General features: G+C 41.3%; 1 protein-coding gene and 2 non-coding genes across 12 annotated transcripts; all 3 read left to right on the forward strand.

Annotated features, from left to right (window-relative positions):
- The first annotated feature begins 282 nt into the window (after positions 1-282).
- On the forward strand, positions 283-17,534 carry LOC140701270 (E3 ubiquitin-protein ligase CCNB1IP1). 10 transcript variants are annotated; one of them, XM_078378415.1, is made up of 9 exons: positions 283-912; positions 2,067-2,177; positions 2,723-2,869; positions 5,854-5,934; positions 6,780-6,853; positions 8,076-10,436; positions 11,132-14,854; positions 15,291-15,624; positions 16,760-17,534. In XM_078378415.1, exons 7-9 carry the CDS (start codon positions 14,558-14,560, stop codon positions 16,957-16,959), a joined length of 831 nt encoding a protein of 276 aa, XP_078234541.1. In that variant the 5' UTR covers positions 283-912; positions 2,067-2,177; positions 2,723-2,869; positions 5,854-5,934; positions 6,780-6,853; positions 8,076-10,436; positions 11,132-14,557; the 3' UTR covers positions 16,960-17,534. The 10 variants fall into 10 exon arrangements, with proteins under 10 accessions (XP_078234541.1, XP_078234547.1, XP_078234548.1 ...); XM_078378421.1 differs by having other exon boundaries at positions 8,076-10,063; XM_078378422.1 differs by having other exon boundaries at positions 8,076-8,261.
- Positions 6,028-6,103, forward strand: LOC140701575 (small nucleolar RNA SNORD126). The gene has a single exon (XR_012080466.1). It is a non-coding gene; the product is annotated as a small nucleolar RNA SNORD126 (small nucleolar RNA).
- On the forward strand, positions 10,777-10,923 carry LOC140701570 (small nucleolar RNA SNORA79). The gene has a single exon (XR_012080461.1). It is a non-coding gene; the product is annotated as a small nucleolar RNA SNORA79 (small nucleolar RNA).
- Positions 17,535-18,374: the final 840 nt, after the last annotated feature.

The following is an 18,374-nucleotide window of genomic DNA, read 5'->3' on the forward strand; positions in this document are numbered from 1 at the left end:
AAAGACCCTGATGTTGGGAAAAGACCCTGATTTTGGGAAAGTGTGAGGGCAGGAGGAGAAGGGAACGACAGAGGACGAGATGGCTGGACAGTGTCACCGAAGCGACCAATATGAATTTGACCCAGCTATTGAAAGCAGATGTACTAAGGTGGATTGGGAATGTCCTTTAGAACAGGGGGGCCCTGCCCCCTGGTCCACGGCCCGTGCCAGTCTGTGGGTTTCCTGGAACTGGGCCACAGAGATGGATCTCCACTCCCCCGCACTTGTGGGTAGATGTGTCAATGACTGCCTGGCCTTTTTGAATGATGATGATAAAGCTACACCCGACTAAATCCTTGGCACAGCAGAGTAACGCAGATGCTTTCTTGGAAATATATCCTTTAATTAGAGATTGGCTGTCTTGAGATGTGTTTTTTAAAAGATGGATTGTTATGCTTTGTTGCTTTTATATGTGTTTTCCAGATTGATTGTATCTACTGTTTTTTTTGACGTGATCTTTGTTTAACCTTTTTCAAAAATATTTGTGCAATCTTCTTTTTTGAAGCTTTTAAATATTTTATTTTTAATGATGTAAGCCGCCTTGGGTCCTTTTTTTTTTTCTTCAGGAAAAAGGAGGGTTAAAAATAAATAAAAAGCAATACAAGTCATAAACTAATCGCCTCTTCAATCCACCCGCCCTCCTACATCGGCCCATTCGCAGCCAATAGGAGCTCCCTTGTGACGTCACAGGGAGGCGCCCGCCTCGAGGTGGAACGTGATTGGCTTGCCCTCCCAGCCAATAGCAACACAGAATGCCAGCTTTTTCTTGCCCCGCCTATTTCTTCTCTGTCCTTTTCCCCCCTCTTGGTGGTCGATGGCGGCGTGGGTGAGATGCGTGTCGTGTTGTGCATGTGAATCCGTCTTTAATCTCAGGTTAGCTTTTGCCATCCGTTCATATTTTCCTTTTGGGAATAATTCTAGTCGAGGAAGGGGGTGGTGTGGCTAAACATTTTGGCCTCTGGTTGTTAATTTTTATTCATTTTGCAATTTAATCCTGTTTATTTCTCGTGTGCAGCCACCCCTGCGGCAGTAAAGGGTTGCTCGGTTTTCAGAGAGTTTAAATCTCGTTTTTAACTTCTTGAACGAAATGTGAACAAGCGTTTCCTGGCTTTTCAGTTTTTACAGCTTGCGAGACACGTGTTTGAGAATGCAAATAGCAACCCACAGAAGCTCATGGAATAGATTTACTCGTCTTAAAAACACCACCTTTTTTATATTGTTATATAAGCTTTGCTCAGTTTTTATTTTCTCCTGCCTTAAACATAGCACACGTGGTGGTTTTTCCAGCCCTCTTCCTGTGTCTGAAGGCTTCCCCCCCCCAGGTCTAGCCAAAGGGGGTACAGGGGAATATGGAAGGAACCAAATAAAGGGAAGGTTGGCTTTATTTTATTATTTATTAATTGTAAGGGATATGAAGTCTTTTAAGTGGTGGCCAGCGAGAAATGGAGTCAAGCTTAAACGTCTTGGGAAGTAGCCCTTTAAAAATTTCCATAAAAGGATCGTGGGAAAGAACTGGTTCTGCAGAGCTGGAGAAAAAAAAATTATTTAAGGGCCCGAGGCTTCAGTAAGGCTGCTATTGTGTCTGAGATTTCATTTGCAGCTATGCATAATCAGTGGACGCATAATCAGCTTAAAAAAATATTTAGTATTATTTGAAGGCTGTAGTATCATTTCTTCCCGTGGAAGGACCAAAGACAATTTCTATAAATAGCAGAATGTTTCCCCAATATGATTCAATCCTCATATAAGGGGATAGATTCCTAAAACTGGCCCTAAGAACTAAACATTTTGTGTGGGTTTTTTTTTGGGGGGGGGTTAACAGTACTTTACATGCAAAACTTTTCAGTTAGAATTGAAAGAATTGGCAGGCATGGTAGTTTAGATTGTGTAATAAGTTTTTTGCACATTTGTATTTCTGTTTCTGATTTTTTTAAAAAAATTAAAGACTAATTGAAAGCCTCTGATATAACAAATCAGTGGAGGTGAGTGTGGGTTTTTTCTTAGTGCTTCTCTCACCTTTTGTTCAGGAAACAGGAATATGGGTGGTATTACCTGAAGCATGTGAGTTGAAGAAACATTTTGATGGAAGGCTCATGTCTGCTTCAAGCCCCATAAAGCCTAATTCAACCTCTGTTTAGGTAAGGCTCTTATTAGATACCAATTACTGGCCCTCGGGATTTGCAAGCATTAAGCCAGGTTTTCTTCCTTTTCAGTTTGGCATTGATTGTGCATGTTCTGTGCATAAAAATGGCACGTTCAATTATATTAATGCCTTTGTTTGGATTCTTGTCGCTAAAAAGTCTTCAGTGGCTGACCTGTTTCATGTAGGAAGTTATACTACAGTAGGCCCACTGAATCAGTGGAGATTTGGTGAGTTACGTCCTCCATAAGTTCCTTTGATTCAAATGTCCCTGCACTCTAGTTGTGAGTTACTGTACTAAAGCAAGTCACACTTAGAGTAGGCTCATTTGAACCAGTAGAACTTACAATAGAAGAGAACTTGTCTAATCCCCACTGATTCTACTCTAGTGTGAATAATTTCACTAAGCAACAGGATTTCAACCAGTGCATAGTAACAAAATACAGTAAAAGAGTGGCTGTTTCCTGGAAATGCTTGTCAGTAGAAATCCCCATTGGAAAAAGCTGAATGCATGTCTTTTTTTGTATTTTTCTTTAACTACAGATCTCAGGATTCAGTAGGAACACCTGCAGCCAGATGTCTGGTATCTATAGCCAAAAAATCCAGGTGCACAGAAGAGTTTCAGCACATGTGCCTGTTCCTTGACTCTCCCTCTGGAGTGATGGCTGTTAAGGTTGAAGAAGGCAATGGGTGAGAAGGGCTGAGCTTCATGTGAGCTGCAAGGAATTAGGGATTGGCAGTTTGTTTGGGAGAGAGTCTCTAGTAGGCATCCTTCAGTCTCAAGAGACTATGGTAACGTGCTCTGTATGGAGGTCTTGGAACAGCGTCCAGTGTGGCTGAGAAGGCCAATTCAAGAGTGACAGTCCCTTCCACACTGAAGACAAATACAGTCTGTCCCCTGTCCAGCTCCCTGGTTTTGCTGGTTTTGGGACTCCCTCTTTGCTGAACAAGCGCCTCTTCAAATTAGGAGAGGCCATGATGCACAGGCCCTCATGAGCAGAGACTACCAGTCTGTCCCCTGATATCTCTCTTCCAAGAACATGTCTCTCTTCTGATTGATAATAACAGGAAATTTCCTTAAACGGAATAAAAGAAATTAGATTTTTTTTCCTTGCTCAAAATAATGGAAGATGGAGGTGACCTTGCGTATTTTGTGAAATCTACACCAGGCAGATACTTTTGAGACCAAAAGAGTATAGGCTTTTAAGATTATTGTACTGTCTCTTCATCAAGCAGGATGTTACATAAATGTATGAGTAGGGACCCTTGATTTTAAACTTATGTTAGCCATAGAGGAGCAAGCTGCAAAGAATAAATTGAGTTCAGCAGATGGTGTGATGGTGGCAAATTATACCTGGGGTCACCAACAGGCATCGGATTTTTGTATTTTTTCAGTTACAACATCCAGTGAAACTGGCTGGGCCAGCCTAAGCTCTCTGGCACTGCAAAGCATTGTGGGTATTTTTTTTTTTTTTTGATTATTTTTATTTTCAAACTACTAGGCATGGGATAGGGAATACAGAAGGTAAAAGGGAATACAAGGGATGGAAAAAAAGGTTTGAGGATAGGAGAACACAGTGTATAATCATCCATTCTATTCATATTAAGTATGTATGCCTCTGATCCACTCATTTTGCAGTACAAAAAAATTCTATTTGATTATCCTCCATATATCCGCTTATATTCATGTTTTAATTTAAGTCTAAGTTATTCCAACTCTATCATAGAATCGAGGCCAATTATAGAACACATCCCCTCTTTGATTTTCTTTCTGCCATGGACCTATCAGCCTATCTGGAAGGCTATCCATTTCTGGCACTTCCCATATTTTCTCAGTACATTTTCCCCATTTCTGTGTCTCTATTTTCTTCCAATCTTGGGGAGATAAAGTTAAATCCAAAACAATAGTCTGATTTTTAACATCGCCTTTTCTGACTATTGTAGCTGAGTATCCCACGTGGCAACTTCTAATCCCCTCTATGTTACCAACCATGTTACCTGACATCTCTCTCAATAAAAACTGTTCTGGAGTTTCAATTTCATTCAATTGCTGTTTAGCCTCTAGTGGTTTCCCCTTCATCAGGTCTTCTAACTCTCCAAGTTTCTGAAATATCTGCTGAAATCCTGTTTTTGCCATTCGCATGGTAACCGTCCATTCTTTGTCTGACAGCATTCCCACTAAGTATGTCCTCCCCCTCCTTGCCCAGAAATTGTCACAATATACTCAGAATCTACACAGTCCAGCCAAGAGAGGGTCCACAGTAAACGTCAAACAGGAAATCAGTCTCTTCTAAAAAGAAAAAAAACCATCGTAGTCCTGTAATAACTCCAGCTCTAATTTTCTTCGTTCCTCCGTCTGTTCTGCTGAGCTCCCGTCGCTGCTAAATTAATAGTTTACTGTCGTTTCCCGTGGCTTTATTCTTTCTTCCAAAACCAAAAACACTTCTGTTTTCAAAGTCCCGTTCGGTTTCCTTCTCCCCCTCTTTCATCCGTGTCGCCACGCTGATAATTCCTTGCTTGTTTTTTTATTCCCGAAAGTCTGTGCCTCCTGCTCCAAAGATGTGGTTTTATTTTCAAAGTCCACTCAGTAAGGGAAGTCCAGATTGCACAGCTCTGACAAGATTTCGGTCCCTCTTGAACAATATTTCTCCTGGGATTTTTTCCAGAAACACAAAGTTTTTCTTGCAATGTGTCTGACCTTGGCCAGCTTGTTATTTATCAGAGTTTATTTTAGGAAAGAAAAAAAAAGACAAGCTGGTATGCTAGCTTGCCGCTTCCCCTCTCCTTTTGGTCAAATATTTTTCACTTTATTTTCTTCAAAATATTGATGAGGTTATTCATAAATCAGAGGCTTACTTTGCTGTTGTTTCTGTTCTCCTTCCTCGGGAAGTTGGGGGTGGAGTTTTCCCACAGCTTTCTGCCATAAGATATGGCCTCCCGTCTCCGGTCTGCGCGTAGATGAATTTTCAGAGGGAAGAGCGACCCGGTTGCTGCCAAATCTTCTACCCTTCTGGGCTCATCTGCTTGGAGGTGCCTCTCCTGACATCCCCTTCCGTCGCCCCCTTCTTGGGGGGGGGGCGGGCAGGCCGAACGGTCCAGTTTTCCCCGGAGCTGTTCACCGGGTGCTGCTGGCTTCACTGCAGTCAAGCTCCGCCTCCCAAAGCATTGTGGGTATTGTAGTGTCCTGAGAGGAACCTTGTATGGAGCATAATGGACAGGGAGACTACAATGCCCTTAATGCTTTGCAGTGTCACAGAGCGTAGCCCTTGCCCAGCTAGTTCCCTTGATGAGGAAATGGAGGAATCATTTCATTTATATACTGACTAAGCTTTATCAAATACCTGAGAGGACTTTATTTGGGGTATCGAAGCTCTAAAATTCTATATTGGGCTATTCTAGCAGATTTCTGGGTGTTGCCATCCCTAGTAGCCAAGAGATGGCCTGTGAACTACTGTTTTGTACATGGTATCTTTAATCCTTGGATGTATAAACTCATTTCCTCTAGTCTTGGTATACTAATTTATTGAGGTCATGAACAAGTGTCTGTTTTTCGAAGGAGAAACAGTGCTAGAACATACTGGCAGTACATGTACAAGTCATGGGGAAAGTATATTTCAATGGTTTTATTGAGCATGTGTTTGGATCAGAAAGAACACTGAATCTTTCTTTTGTAGGGTTCCAAAGTGAACAGCAGTGTTACAAGAGAGGACTGAGCACATGTTGAAAATGTCTGGAATGTTGTGATTGATGAAAAGGTACGATTTTGATTTCTTGTGAAGTGACCTGTTCTGGGGTCTTATTTAGCTTATTTTTTTCCAATCGGTAGATATTCAGAGAATACTGGGGAGTCTCTTATGATGAATTGCATGCTCTGTCCGTGTTTCACCTGAACTACACTGATTACAAACATGCTCTGAGCAGAGATACCTCCCCTCTCTCTGTACAATGTTACCTTCCCGCAATTGTGAGTGGATGTCAAGTCAAGGCAGGTACTGAAGGATTCTGTTGTCAAGGCTTGATGATTCACTGATAACTTCATAGATAACAAAAAGTTCGTAGACAGCAAAACTTATCACCTTGTCTGAATACGTCATTGTATCTCAGACCAGATGATGTGCCACATTCGTGAGGCGTATAGCTCGTCCTTGCTTGTCTAACATCTTAATTAACCTTGATTAGGTTTTTTCATCTGAATAGCCTGAGTAACCACATGTACTGGAAACAGACAGTTCAGCTTTCCTCTGAGAAATATTGGTATGAATCACTCTAGTGAGCTTAACCTGGTGTAAATTTCACTGGAAAGCTAAGCAGTGGATGCATATCAGGATACTGGGGGTGGGGATCATGGGATTAAGATTCCATATCCCATGCACTGTTGTGTGTGCTTGTGGGGCAACCTTTGCACATACAAGTAAACTACTTTATTTAATGGTAGCTGGCAACTGTATGAAGCGCCTCTATTCAAAATGTTTCTGAGTTGATAAAGCAAGTCTTCCTCTGGAACTTTTTGGTCTTCTTATTATTACATACGAGGAATCCTTGAATCATGTGTGTTTACGCATGCATTTTAATGTAATTTGGTGTTTTGTCCTTCTAATAGACACACGGCTTCTGAAAGGACGGAAATGCGGTGTTGAAGCTTTTTTTCTCCATTCTGGCCCCCAGTGTTGAAATGTAAGTATCGACGTGCTTGAATTGACTTGTTAGCGAGACCCATTATGGTCCATAGTAATCATATCTCTATTGTAAGAAGTGGTTGGTCATTATTTATGTACAGGCTTGAAAAATGCTGCCCGACAAGTCACAGCTCCCTTTCTCTCTCTAATCCTACAGTCCTCCCCTCCCCCCTCCCATTGCAAAAGGAAAACTGCCCTCTTCTTGCAAGAAGAGAGTTTGAGTGGCACATAGAGATATAGCTCTGCAGGAGAATGTAGAGTAGTCCCATGCTGGAGAATATGGAGATTCCCTGCTCCCAATTTCAACCAAATGAGGACACGTCCTGGGGTGGGATGGAACCGTGGCTCCTTAACAGGCCGGGCGCTTTTGCTTACAGTTTTATTTTTGGTGGAGTCATTGAAAAGAAAGGCATTCAAAATACCAGCTTCATGACCCCACAGGCATGCAGGTAATAAAGCAACCCAAATCTGAGGATATAAATCGGTGATTCCCAATCTTGGGTCACCCAGCAGTCCTTGGGCTGGTTCCTGTGCTGGCCAACTGCTGGTAGAGACTTCTGGGAATTGCAGTCCAAGAACATCTGGGGGGAACCCTAGATTGGGAGTCAGCACAGCTGGTGGTGAAGGCTTCTGGGAATTCCAGTTCAAGGCAGGAAATAGTGGGAAATTCAAATTCCCCCACCCTCAACCAAGCAAACTGAAAAGCAGAAAAAAAGCAAAACAATGAAAAAAAATTTTTAAGGCATACAAGCGACGAAGCCAGCTCCCTACCTTTCCACCGCTGGAGAACTGCACCGAAATCTACTTATTAATTTATTACTTGATTTAAAATATTTATATACTTCCTTTCTCCCCAAAGAGATCCGAGGCAGTTTTTCAATTTAAAAGACATAAACAAGACGTAGAAACATTAAAACAAAATTAAATAGCTATTAAAAGAATAAAACTTAAAAGCGTTCAAATATCATTACACAACAATCCATTTTTAAAACCCTCTGAGGCTGCCAATCTCTAAAGAAAAGCCTGGCTGAAGAGAACATCTTACCTAATTTTGCAAACCTAGTAAAGGTAAATAGACATCAGGAGTGAGCTGATAGCATGTGACTTGTTAAAAATTTTAAATTTGCATCTCTGAGAAACTGCACAGTACAGCACTTGGCAGAGTTGGTGGGAAGACAAAATCAAAATTATAGACTAAATGCACTCTTCTCGTTACGCAGGAATTTAGGTGCATCATGATCAGGAGGCTGGCTACATGTACCACAAGTGCGTGAGGGTGAGCAGCTGCACAGCATCCGTGGCAAGACCTATGTACCGCTGCATGAATACAACTGGCAACACAGAAGTAAAACAGGGAACACGAAGCTTCCAAAATTACTCTGTCCTAAGTAGAAACTCCTGGCCTGGTGAATCCTGTCAGTGGTCTGCTCGTTTGTGAGGAGTAAAGAAGTGGCGCAAAAAAAAATCTGTTCAATTTTTTTCAAAAACAGTCTCCTATGTCAGAATCTGAGAACAATGAAAACCCTATGGTACAAGGTGCCCCACATTCACCATGTGTTTCTAGTGCTGGGTCTGCGGTTAAGAGTCGAAAAAGTGGGAAGAGGAAATTTTTGTTAAAGTGGACGGAGGAGTTTAAATGGCTGGAGTATAACGTTGAGAGTGGTGTTGCAAGATGTTCCGTATGTCCACAGTTCAAAAGATTGTGCGATTCGTCTTCACGTGTGGTTCATGGATTCCAGCAACCGTTTCGTCACGAGACTTTCAAGTTTCACAATTTGTCAGCGCCGCACATGAGATGCGTGGAAGCATTAAATGTTCGAGAACAGTCAGGAAAGTCTTCCTTCGCAAAGCGTCCAAAAGGGATGGACGAAAAAATATTCTCTCATTTAGAAGTATTATTTAATATAAGTTTTTATATTGCCAAAAACAAAAAGCCCTTTACCGACCTTGGAGGTCTTGCAGAACTTTTTGGTAAACTTAATGGGGAAGTGCTAGAAGAATATACCAACGATAAACAGTGTAAGGAGTTTATACATTACATTGCACAAAATGTGAAGGAAGGTATTGTGGCTGACATAAAAGCCTCAGAATTTGTTTCTGTGTTACTAGATGTTTCCACTGATAGATCTGACCTGGAGGAATGCATCATTTATGTTAGGTATATAAAGGCTAGTGGTGTCAAGGAGTCCTATTTAGCTATTGCTCCTTTAGCAAATAACACTGCTTCCGGCTACCTAGACACTATCGACAAGGAACTCGAGAGAGTGAGCTTGGATTGGAGACATGGAAAATGTTTAGTTGGCCTGGCAACTGATGGAGCCCCTTCGACGATAGGGGGTGTTAATGGTTTGTCAACTGAAATGACCGATTGTGCAAATCATATCATAACCATTCATTGGGTTGCACACAAGCTTCAGTTAAGTGTGCTGAAGTCGCTTAAAGGAGTGTCCTATATTGATGAAATCGATCATTGCCTAATTTCTGTCTGCAAATTCTACAACAGGTCCAGCGAAAAGCAAAAGCAGTTGTCAGAAACAGCGGACATTTTGCCAAGAAAACTGCTGAAATTGCATGAAGTGCGTTGGGTCGCCAGCAAAGTGGGGACCATCAAAGCTGTCATTCAAGACTGGAGATCTCTGGTGACACACCTTGAAAACGTGAGCTGTGGGAAGGGGAGTGACAGCAACAAAGCTAAAGGCATTCTGAAGACCCTTAAGAAGTACAGGTTCTTAAGAACCTTGCATTTTCTCCATGATTTTTTGTTACCTTTGAAAAAGCTGTCTTTGATTTTTCAGAAGCCTGATCTGCTAATCAATCAAGTGCAGATTCATATCAAGGAAACAATAGCCAGTCTTGAAGAACTGGAAAAAACTCCAGGACCTATGGAGAATGAATTTATAAATAATACTTCAGTGACTGGGATGTACAATGGAATCCAACTTGATGAAATTACCAACGGACAAAAAAAGTTTGAATGTGATAGAAAAGACATTATTCAGATGGGAATGGCTGACATAAAGATGCGCTTTTTGAACACTGCTCCAGATGGCCTCTTAACATCTATGTCAATATTTGATACTTTCACATGGCCAGAAACATCTTTGGAAAGTTTTGGTAAAAAGGAAGTAACCGTACTTGTATCTCATTACAAGGACCTTTTGCAACACAAGGGCAAAGAGGACATAATTCAGAAAGCCCTGGATGAATGGTATGAATTCAAAATATGTGCAAAGGGTCTGTCATCCGTGGACTTACTGGGAAAGGCAATGAACCACCATGGGGCTAGATTTCCTGTTCTTCTAAAGCTCCTTAAAATTGCCTCTGTCCTCCCAGTTTCTACAGTTAGCAGTGAAAGGGGCTTCAGCCAGATGAATCTGATCAAAAATAAATTCAAATCGTGTTTAGAGACTGAAAGCTTAGATGACCTTATGATGGTGAATCTAAATGGACCTCCACTAGCACAGTTTAACCCTACTAAAGCCATTGATAAATGGTACTTTAACCAGGCATGTTCAAGGACTTAGGTGCAACACCTCTGACAGCAGTGCATTTTCTACTAAGGAGGCATAGGCGAATACCATGTACGTAATACAATTTATTTTGGGTTTGTGCGCATTGTTACGTAGAAATAAAAGTGAACCAGCCCCTAGTTTAAATTTATTAACATAAATTGCGAGGCTATAGTTCGGTCATGCTGACTGGTGAAATTTTTGATTGGCTGGTGAGACATTCTAAAATTTTCAAGCCCTGTTTATGTAGTAGATTTGCTCCCCTGAGTAAAAGCTAGTGTGAAGTCACGATGAAGAATTCTTAAATTTCAGTGCCTCTTCGAAGACATGGATCACTAATAGAGGTCAATGTATTTGCATACATTTGGGGAGTGGGAAGGGGGTTCCACAGGCATGCTAGTTATGAATGTAGTGATGACCGTTCCTCTTGCTGTCAGAAGTCTTAGACAGTGAGATTTTGTGTCATCAAAGATTAAAGGTGGCCTTTCTTCACTCACTGTGTCTTTGGATGGGTATGGCTGTCCGTTGGCACTGTTGAACTTTGCGGGGTCACACATTCTAAATAAAACAAGCACAAGGTTTTAAAGATGTACAGTAATCTGAACTGCATGAAGATACCAGCTGTTCTTTCATGTGTGTGTTCTGGTAGGTAGGTTTAGAATGGAAATGAATGTCCTTTCATGGAAGGAGTAGGATTAGCTTGTCTAGTTCCCAGCCTGACACGAGAAATGTGAATTTACTTAAAAATATTTAATTTCTTTCCACAGGGATAGTGCCAATGAAGTTTAATTTTTCCCTGGTGTTTTCTGGAAGAACGAAGACAGGAATTTGCTGTAATATTTGAAAGCGAGATTGCTGAATGTTAATCTCTCTTGAGTGCGTTTTGTGGAGTCACCTGCAATAAAGTTTTTTTCTCAGAATAAAATACCAGTTCTGTATTGTTAAATTTAACTGATTTAAATGACTTGTAGTGGATGTTGAATACAGCATACAGAGATGCATGGACTTGTCAGATACACAAACACCCGTCTTAGAATGAAGTAAAGAAAAGTTAAATCAGTGATTTAAGTCAAAGTATAATAGTATAAAATAAGTAGAATCATAGAATAGAATAAATCATAGAATAATTGAGTTGGGCCTATGAGAGGCCATCATGTCCAACCTCCTCCTCAATGGAGGAATCCAAGTCAAAACATCTGATAGATGGTTGTCCAATTTTCTCTTGAATGCCTCCAGCATTGGAGAGCTCACCACCTCCCAGGGTCATTGGTTCCATTATTGTACTGCTCTAACAGTTAAGTTTTTTCCTGACATTCAGCCTAAATCTGGCTTCCTGTCCCTTGAGCCCATTATTATGTTCCCTGCATTCTGGGATTATCCAGAACAGATCCTGCCCCTCCTTTGTATGGCATCCTTTCAAGTATTTGGAAAGTGCTATCAGAACTATACTCAGTTGTCTTTTCTAAAGCCTAAACATGTCCAGTTGTTTTGAGATTTTCCTCATGCGACGTGGTTTCCAACTGACCATCCTTGTTGCCTTCCTCTGAACTTTTTCCAGTTTGTTGGCATCCTCAAAGTGTGATGTCCAGAACAGATTTGTTATAAGATTGTGTCAGTAAAACCCTACTGTTAAGATAATTAACAGCTGTTATTATAGTGACAATCTAGTCTTTATTCACAAAAGGGGTGTTTTGAAGACATCAGTTTTATGTAATGTTTGTAAAACTGGATTTAATTTAAAATAGCTTAAAACAACAACAAAAAAGATGTATCTGAGGAGACCGAACCGTTTTAATCTGCTTCATTTTACACTTTTTAATTCCCATAAAGTGAACTTGCAAACATACAATTTCAATTGTTTTATCCAGCTCCTTAAGTGACTACCCTAAACTCTTATTTGACTAGCAGTTGCTTTTCAAAACATTTCTAGTACTGTAAGAATGTGTGATTTGAGATTTGCTTCATGTGTTTGCAGAATAAAAAGTCACTGCAATCTACAGCAAGTTGTGCTTTTCAAAAATAGTGTATTCAAACTGCACAAACTGAAAAACGTGACAATTTTGCATACACTGTTGTGTTTATTGCTCACTGGCTTGACGTGCTGCTTATTGACAGGTCGTATAGCGAAAAGAATTAACGGCTTATTAGATATAGCTGCTGAGCACGGAGACTCCTGTAGCAGATGCATACAAAACAAACAAGATCCAAATGGATTTACTTCCATTAATCTGTTTCATGCTAGAATTCCAGCATGGAGGAGGGAATCCCTTTACCACCAAAGATGCTCTTTATGAAGTACAGTGGGGTCTTGACTTGAGAACTTAATCCGTATTGGAAGGCGGTTCTCAAGTCAAAAAGTCTGTAGGTCAAGTCTCCATTGACCTACAGTGCATTGAAAACCAATTAATCCTGTAACAGGCCATTTTTGTTCCATTTTGGTTTTTTTCTGGTCTGTAAGTCAATTCTCAGGCTGCAAGTCAAACCTAAATTTTGCAGCCAGAGAAGTCTGTAACTCAAAAAGTCTGTAAGTCAAGCCATCTGTAAGTCAAGGGTCCACTGTATATATGCTTTTAATATATATAAATAATATATATATAAAAATTGGATCTGACCTGGCCAAATTAGATCTTTCTCGCCCTCCAGACGATGAAAGCATTCAAACCCCTTTTCTCTTCCAGCCCTTTCTTGTGTTATCTGATTTCCTCCAGAAATTCCACCTCTTTCAAAAGCATTATCCAAGACTATATGGGTTTTTGGGGGGGGGGGGCAAGGGGTGGTGTTCCTCTGGACTGTAGCCTTGTCTGAGAGCTCTTCTGGTTGAATTATCCATGGTGCTGCAATAAATTTGGAAAGATACCTCGAGGGGCAGAGGTGACCCGTTTTTTGCAGTGTTCGTGCTTAAATGCCATAGTTGCTGAACAAAACCAGCTAAAAAAGACCTCATTTGGAAAAGTGAACCCAAGGCCACCCAGCTGGGCCTGCTCTGTGCAGCTCCATGAATGAAGCCTGGGCCTCAATTTCAGGGGTATCTCATTAAGTTGAGTCCCATTGGGCATCCAGCTTGACCAGTCCTTGGAGCTTCACCTGGGCTTCCAGTTTTTCCAGACCACTCTAAACCCTTGTCCTCAGCTCTCTCCTTATTTTGGGGGGAGATTTCCTTCCATGGAAGACATGAGGGGAAAATCTTCCCCCCACCCCCATTTTGCAACTGAATCTTAAAAAGTTTTGGGAAAGCTTTTTCTCTCCCTTTTTTGGTCTTATACCCCTTAGGCCCTTTTGGGTCTTAAGCAAAATACAATTAGGCTCTACATGGCTCTTAACACTTGTGCGACAGACTGAAGTGCCACAGGTAAAGTATTCCCCGTCATTGATATTTTCTGTGCCTGGAAAACCAGCATCTGTTACATTTTTGCATTTCTGGGAGTCGAAGGAATGAAGGGGAGATTTTAACACTCGTCTCCTGCAAGAGGGAAAAATCTCGTATGTTTTTAATCGTTTCATTGGTCGTGATAGAATATATCATTTATAATCATGCATTTTAAAATAGTTTTAAAGGTGCAGTTTGGTTTGTCGACAAAGCGGTAGCAATGGTACATCAATCCAGCACAGCCAGAGAGTGAAGGTATGACTGACCGTGCATTGAATGATAAAACCTGAGCTTTATTATTATTTTAAAGAATTTCCAATTGTGGTAAGAAAAAGAAGGAAAGAGCGCACAGAAATGTTAGTCTGCTGTCTAAAGATCCATCAACATATGCCCCATGTAGGAGTGGTTCTGAAGCCAAACACCAATCAGTCCCTTCTTGCTTGGTTGCTGTCTGCCTGTTTTAAATATACGGTATGGAGACCCTTGGATTATATTTTCGGTGGTTGATAAAAAAAATTGAATTTTCAAAAACAAAATTTGTGGGACTTCCTGAGTGAATTTAATGACCTATCTTTATCCTTTTGGAATCGCAGAGAGGAAATTAGCCTTGAGTCCTCTGTGGGGAGAAAGGAAGCACAGAAGATGGATGGAATGAAAGAATATTCTGAATGAATGAATGGCCTCAAATTCAATTTTCTACAGCACAGCTATGTCCAAAAGAAAACTGAAAACCTTGTCATAATTATTTATTTCATCCCATAGGTGCAGTGTTTTAGATCTTTCGGACAGGAAGTGCTTGTAACACGTTCACATTGGTTTCACTAACATGTCTGTCTGTGAGGATATGCTCCTTTGCAATTACCGCAAGTGTCGGGCCAAGCTTTCGGGCTATGCATGGGTCACAGCCTGCTCCCACGTCTTCTGTGATCAACACGGCAGTGGAGAGTTCAGCCGTTCACCCGCTGTCTGCCCAGCTTGCAGCAGTGCTCTGTCTGGCAAGATGGACATTGTTCGGACAGAACTCAATCCTTCGGAGGAATATAAGGCTATGGTCTTAGCTGGGCTGCGGCCAGAGATCATTTTGGACATCAGCTCCAGGGCTCTGGCTTTCTGGACATACCAGGTAAATGTAGAAAAGGCAGGTCACCAAAAATGACATTTTAATAGCGTTCACACTTCTAAATAAATTATTTGAGAGTTCTCTTAAAATACCATGCTTCTTTAAAATTGCCTTTGACAATTCAACTTGAAAGGGCCAAATGAACTGTCTCTTAGAATTATGAATGCCATTTTCTTCAGCTGTTTCCGACAGAAAGAAACGCAAGAGGACACACTTCACATTTTATTCATGAAATTCTCTGTGAGTCTTTTTGGGCCACTGTGCTTAGACTTCTTAAATTCTGGTATTACATATAAACTAACTGTGCTGTAGGAATAAATTACCCCAAGAAAGAAAGAGGGAGTGGAAGAGATGGTGACGCACCTGATGGTCATACATAATTTGACCGTACTTTCCCAGTAATTGTTGTGCCTGTTGTTTATTATGTCTCTTCTTGCAGGTTCATCAGGAGCGCTTGTACCAAGAGTACACCTACAGCAGAGCGGAGGGCCACCTCAAACAAATGGAGAAAGTCTACACCCAGCAACTCCAGAGCAAAGATATGGAGCTGACATCCATGAAGAGTGAAGTCTCCTCCTTGAAGAAAGTACTGGAAGAGTACAAAAAGAAATTCACCGATCTCTCTGAAAAACTCATGGAGCGCAATCGCCAGTACCAGAAACTGCAAGGCTTGTATGATAGTCTACGGTTACGTAACATTGCTGTAGCCAGCCAAGAGGCAGCCCAAGAGCCCCCCATGATGCCTCAGCCTGCTGTCTTTGGTTTCACTTTGGGTAAGAGCACAAGCTATTCAATTTGATGATTCCCTTACCAAACGGTGGTATGGCAAGTAATTGTTGTTGTTGTTGTTTAGTCATTAAGTCATGTCCTACTCTTTGTGACCCATGGACCAGAGAATGCCAGGCCTCCTGTCTTCCACTGCCTCATGGCATTTGGTCAAATTCATGCTGATAGCTTTGATGACACTGTCCAACCATCTTGTCCTCTGTCATCCCTTTCTCCTCTTGCCTTCACTCTTTCTCAACATCAGGGTCTTTTCCAGGGAGTCTTCTCTTCTCATGAGATGGCCAAAATATTGGAGCCTCAGCTTCAGGATCTGTCCTTCCAGTGAGCACTCGGGGTTGATTTCCTACAGAATGTATAGGTTTGTTCTCCTTGCAGTCCAGGAGATTCTCAAGAGTCTCCTCCAGCACCACAATTCAAAAGCATCCATTCTTTGGTGGTCAGCCTTCTTCTTTTCTGAGTAGGTAATACTGTACTCAGATACAATCAAGGGTGGAGCTACGCAGCAGGAAAAATGTGAAGTGATCCGCTGTGAGGTTGCACCCAGGAAGCTGGGTTACCCCCCTGATTTTGCTTTAGTGGATCACACTGGAGTCAAGTGAGAGAACAGAGGAAATTGCCAATCTGTATTTGTTGCCACTTTGTTAAGGTGGCCTTATTACAACTGTCTACATTTGAAAGCATGGCTACCGTACAGCCACCTTAACAAGGCCAGGCTGCCAATTTCTTCCCCTCTGCCGGTTTCCTCCTGGCTTGCTCCACCCACCCTGCCCTCTTTGGTATTCAGCTGCCCTAGCACATCAGGGTGACACAAGCTACTTTTTAAAATAACCAGTTTGGAGAAAAAAGGGGTGCTTGGTTGATGAGAACTTGGCACGCATGGGTGCCCCTTTGCTTCTCTCCCCACTTTGAACTTGTAAGCTCCTTGCATTGCCGCAAATATATTCAATTCTTTAAAAAAAGAAGTCCCAATGATAGAGGGGAAAATTAAGGATTGTGGGAGGAAACCTCCAGGTTGACTTGCATGGACTTTTTTTGTCTTGTAATCAGTGGAAAATCATGCAAATTGGACCATCCCATTTAAGCCCATTAACTAACACCATGTCTTTTATTTGCATGTTTCAGGAAATGCCGCCAGGCTTAATGGGAACACAACACCTATTCAGGGCCGACGTGGTGAGGGGGACTTCCATTTCAAACCTTTCTTTGCTTCCTCTCCACCAATGGCTGAGTCTGGCAACAGCTTCTTTTCCTTTGCATCTCCGGGCAATGAGATGGAACAACACGCAGGAGGCAACAGAGCTTATAAAATTAAACGGATGTGAGTTGTGATTTGCATTGTGAGCTTTCCTGAAATTCTAGCTGAGGCAGGAAGCCGTGCAGCAATGGGGCAACAGTGCCTTTAACATATCTGAGATACAGAAACAACAACCCTCAGTCCAGTTGTCAATAAAACCCAACAGGTGTCAAATAGTTGACTCTCAAATTTTTTTCCTGAAGATCTCAGGTTCAGCGAACCATTATCCAAGGGAGGTCTACCAGAAGGACTGAGAGTAAATGTTCCAGATGTGATCAGTTTTGTTCTATGTCTCTTTTCTCCTCTAAAAATATTCCGGTGTTTCATATGGTTACCTTCACATCCAAATGCACTATTTGGGATAGGAGGCATACTTTCTTAAGTAAAGTACTTCCATGATTACTGTATCCTCTTATTGTTGTAGTCTTTGAAAGAGGCTGTAAGGCTTTGTCTGCTTTTGTTTCCCTCTGTCCTATTAATGTTAGGATTAATTGTGGGTTGTGTTGGTCAATTATGTGTATAAACATGTTTGCAGGATTCTGTTTGTTTTGTTCCGTTTTGGTTCTAAGTCAAGGTTCAAGGAAAAATAAAGTTCCTTATCTATCCAGTGTATTTTTTTTCCTGATATAGCATATGTACATTTTCACCACACCACTGTGGTTTAGTTTTAGTTTTGCTAGTGATTAAGGTTCTGACAGCTTTTCTAGTGATGTCATTTACTGCTTATTTTTCATACCTGAAGAAATTAGGGAGAAGATTTCCAAAATATTGAACATTTTTGGCGCCATGGCACACTTTTGCATACTCCTTTTGTTAACCTATCAACTGGACCTCTATGCAGTACGAAATCCGGGGTTTGTTTTGTTCCAAACCATTCCTTGAACATCTCATGCTTTGAAAACCATATTGTGTGCTATGTGTCATCATGAAGTTGTTTTTGACGTAGGGTGAGCCCTAGAGGGTTTTCAAGAGATATGAGATATTTAAGAAGTGGTTTTTACCAGTGACAACCCCCTCAATGAGTTTCCATGGGTGAGCAAAGATTTGATCACAAGTCTCTTGAGCCTTAGTCCAAAATCTGTCCTGCCCCACGGCTTTCAATGGCTCAAGGAAACTCCTCCTTGAACACCACACATCTGTTGCAAACCCTATGGCTTGTTTCTTTATTAATTAATCAATTTAAACTTTTATACCCTGCCCAATGGGATCTCAGGATGGGTTAAACAAATTTAAAACATAAGATATTTAAAACAATTTATAATCCAACAATGCAAAAGTAAAACACTTGAACATTAAAAACGATGCATGGAAATCTGCACAGGCCACGATCCTCAGCCCGCTGTGTCTTGACTTGACGCTGAAATGATGCTGATGGCCGTGCCAGTCCAGACTCCAAGGCGAGGGCATTCCATAAATTGGGATACTGTGGCAGAAAAACACACA

This window comes from Pogona vitticeps, chromosome 6, assembly GCF_051106095.1.
Source record: "Pogona vitticeps strain Pit_001003342236 chromosome 6, PviZW2.1, whole genome shotgun sequence".
In the NCBI taxonomy this organism is placed as follows: domain Eukaryota; kingdom Metazoa; phylum Chordata; class Lepidosauria; order Squamata; family Agamidae; genus Pogona; species Pogona vitticeps.